Source organism: Camellia sinensis, chromosome 14 (assembly GCF_055761805.1).
Source record: "Camellia sinensis isolate YWXY chromosome 14, ASM5576180v1, whole genome shotgun sequence".
Lineage (NCBI taxonomy): Eukaryota > Viridiplantae > Streptophyta > Magnoliopsida > Ericales > Theaceae > Camellia > Camellia sinensis.
In genome coordinates, this window is record NC_138974.1 from 88071814 (window position 1) to 88075345 (window position 3532).

Consider the following 3532-nt stretch of genomic DNA (forward strand, 5'->3'; position numbering starts at 1 on the left):
GATATTTTTACAATTTTTATAGTTAAAGATAGGGATGTTCATCAAACCGATTCAGCCGATACACCCAACTGATTCGACCAACTTGATCAAAGAACAAATGGTTTCGTTCTATGTTTTGGTCAACTGCGATTTGGGAATCCGGTATTTCTCGATTAGACGGTCAGTAATCTAGTCTGAAGTTCGAGAACTTTGAAAAACCAATCCAATCGCTTTATTTTATTATAATTAAATTTATTATTAGCTTTACACGCTTCACCATATTATACAGCGACATACACCTGTCATAATTATTTTATATTTTTAGCACTGACCGAAAATGTTAGTCACGCTGACCCAAAAATATTAACATATGTCTCATTTATTACTCCATTTGTATCTCTCTCTTTCTCAGCAAACCACATATAGATTTTGAAAATCACAAGTCTGTATCATTTAAGCGGTTTTACATATATTAACTATAATATTATTATTAATTTTATTCATTAATTATATTATAAAAATAAAAAATTACTTAAATTATATCACATCATCAATTGATATATTAATTAATACTCTAATCAATACATATAATATTATTCATTTCATTTTCCCTTTCATCAGGACTCGTCTTTGTCATTTATTGCTTCATTTGTACCTCTCTTTTATTTTTATTTTGATTCCAAAGGTCACAAACATGTCCCATCCCATTTTCGCTCGAGTCTCCCTCATTAGGACTCATCTGTTTCATGTATGGTTCCATTTGTATGTCTCTCATTTGAGTAAGGCTAAAGTCTCAAAATTATTTTCAAATGTTTCGCATGGTGTGAGAAATATACAATGAGTTTGTTTGAAAAGTGAATTAACTTTTTAACTTAAGATTAAAAAGCCTCCTCACAACAATCCTTTTTATTCTCTCTCCTCTCTCTCAGTCTCCCTCTATTTCAAATTACAGCATCAAGCTTCCGATAATCAAACAGTAATTGCAAAAATTGCTCTCCTTCGCGATCTCCTCTATTTATGGTTGGCAGTGGCGATAGCGATGAGCCACCATGGCATAATCGGTGTGCCTTCTCTCTCTTCCATTTTATTTTCTCCACTATTTTTTACTCTTAGATTTGGATTTGTGTTTCTAAGTTGTGTTTGAATCATTTTCTTTTCTTTCCTTTCTTTCTTTTTTTGATCTGTGCATGTGAGTGAGGATTCTATGGCTTAACAATCCTTGATCATTATTGTTCGATTTTGACCAATATCTGACCGCCAACCGAATAGAAAAAATGAACAGTTTCAAACAAAGCATTGGTCGACATTGGTTGACAGAATCTCCAACCTGAAAGACTCAATTTGAGTAACGGTTCCACCACTAAACTCAAATTGCCCGACCCATGAACACTCCAAATTAAAGGAAACAAAATTTACGATTTCATAAATAAATAAGTAATATTTACTAATAGTCAAGGGCCTTATTAATTAACCCTAAAAAATAAGTCATATATAGCCATCCTAGTTTTTCTTACCAATTTTTCATATAAATATTTCATAGCAATTAGTTTCTTGCAAACTGCCAAGTTGAGAGAGAGACAGAGAGACAGAGAGACAGAGAATCATGGATAGCAAGCAACCCAGTATCCTAATGTTGCCATGGTTAGCTCATGGCCATGTATCACCTTTCCTAGAGTTAGCCAAGAAACTCTCTCAAAGAAACTTCAATATATACTTCTGCTCTACACCAATCAATCTAAAACCCTTAAGAGAAACCCTTCCTCTCAGCCTCTCATCCTCAATACAACTCATAGATATCCACCTTCCTTCACAAAACCTCCCTCCTCACTACCACACCACCAAAGACCTCCCTCCCCACCTCATGGCCACCCTCAAAACGGCTTTCGATGACACAAAACCCGCCTTCTTCACCATCCTCAAGACCCTCAAACCAAACCTCATTATCTACGATTTCCTACAACCCTGGGTCCCAATTGCAGCTCGCAAAGAAAACATCGAGGCTGTTGTTTTCCTGACATGCAGCGCAGTGTGTTGTTCTTTTTCAACTCACTGCTCCGATGATCCAAACAAGGATTACCCTTTTCAGGAACTCAATTTCCCAACAGTTCAACGCCAGAAAATTGTTCAGTTTATGTATGACACTTCAAATGGCCTCACAAACAGGGAAAGGTTCTTACGATGCATCGAAAGGTCTTCGAGCTTTGTGTTGATCAAGACATCAAACATGATCGAGGCCAAGTATGTTGATCATTTCTGCGGTTTAGTAGGGAAAGAGATTATTCCAGTCGGGCCTCTCGTTCAGAACCCTACAAGAAATGATGATGATGAAGTGATTATGGAGTGGTTGGACAGGAAAGAGGTTAGTTCAGCTGTGTTTGTTTCCTTTGGGAGTGAGTGTTTTCTTTCCAAACAAGAGATTGAAGAGATAGCTCATGGGTTAGAGCTCAGCCAAGTGAGTTTCATATGGGTTGTTAGGTTTCATGGAGAGGAGAAAACTATGGTTCTTCATGAGGTCTTACCAGAAGGGTTTTTGGAGAGGATTGGAGATAAGGGCTTGGTACTAGAGGGGTGGGCCCCTCAGGCAAAGATATTAAGGCACCCAAGCATTGGTGGGTTTGTGAGTCACTGTGGTTGGAGTTCAACCCTAGAGGGTGTGATGTTTGGTGTCCCAATCATAGCCATGCCTATGCAAATTGACCAGCCCTTGAATGCCAAGGTGGTGGTGGATATTGGTGTGGGAATGGAGGTCAAGAGAGATAATGAAAGGTTTGAGAGAGAGGAAGTGGCAAGAGTGATCAAACAAGTGATGGATCAAGAAGATGGGAAGGAGGTGAGAAGGATAGTTAAAGAATTGAGTGAGAGGATGGAAAAGAAAAGTGATGAAGAGTTTGATTTGATGATGGAGAAATTGGTGCAGCTTGTTAGGAAATCATAGAGCTTTGAGAAAATTTTCAATAATAAATTATACTTTTTTCACAAAAAGTTTCATTTAATCCTATTAACACTATATTTGTAGGGTTAAATGATGCTTAGTAGGACTAAATAGAAATTTTGTGAAAAATTAGGACTTGTTTAATTTTAATTTCTTTTTTTCAACAATAAATTATACTTTTTTCGCAAAAAGTTGCATTTAATCCTATTAACACCCTATTTGTAGGGTTAAATGATGCCTTAGTAGGACTAAATAGAAATTTTGTGAAAAATTAGGACTTGTTTAATTTTATTTTTATTTTTTTTGAATTATTGGTTTCTAGGAAGATACTAATAAAAATATGTATGATTGATAGCTTGATTGATGCATGCATTTTTTATTTAATCGAAATTTTGAAATAGAATAATACCATAGGGTAACTTTGATTTTATACAGGCATTTTGTAGTGGAGAGAGAATTTGCTGCTCTAGGGCAAAACCCCAACGGTCCTAAGAGTGTGCAGAGTGAATATTAGAATACAAGGGCAAACTACAAATAAATTTTCTAAAATTTGTTTAAAATATAGACTTGCTCTTATAGTTTTAGAAATTATAAATATTTATTTATCAGAATTAATAAAAA

The 3532-nt window shown here is 35.5% G+C and overlaps 1 protein-coding gene across 1 annotated transcript; it reads left to right on the forward strand.

The window, feature by feature from the left end:
* Window positions 1-596: 596 nt before the first annotated feature.
* Window positions 597-3271, forward strand: LOC114308798 (flavanone 7-O-glucoside 2''-O-beta-L-rhamnosyltransferase-like). Its single transcript, XM_028254466.2, has one exon. It carries the CDS (start codon window positions 1583-1585, stop codon window positions 2912-2914), a length of 1332 nt encoding a protein of 443 aa, XP_028110267.2. The 5' UTR covers window positions 597-1582; the 3' UTR covers window positions 2915-3271.
* The last annotated feature ends 261 nt before the right edge of the window (window positions 3272-3532 follow it).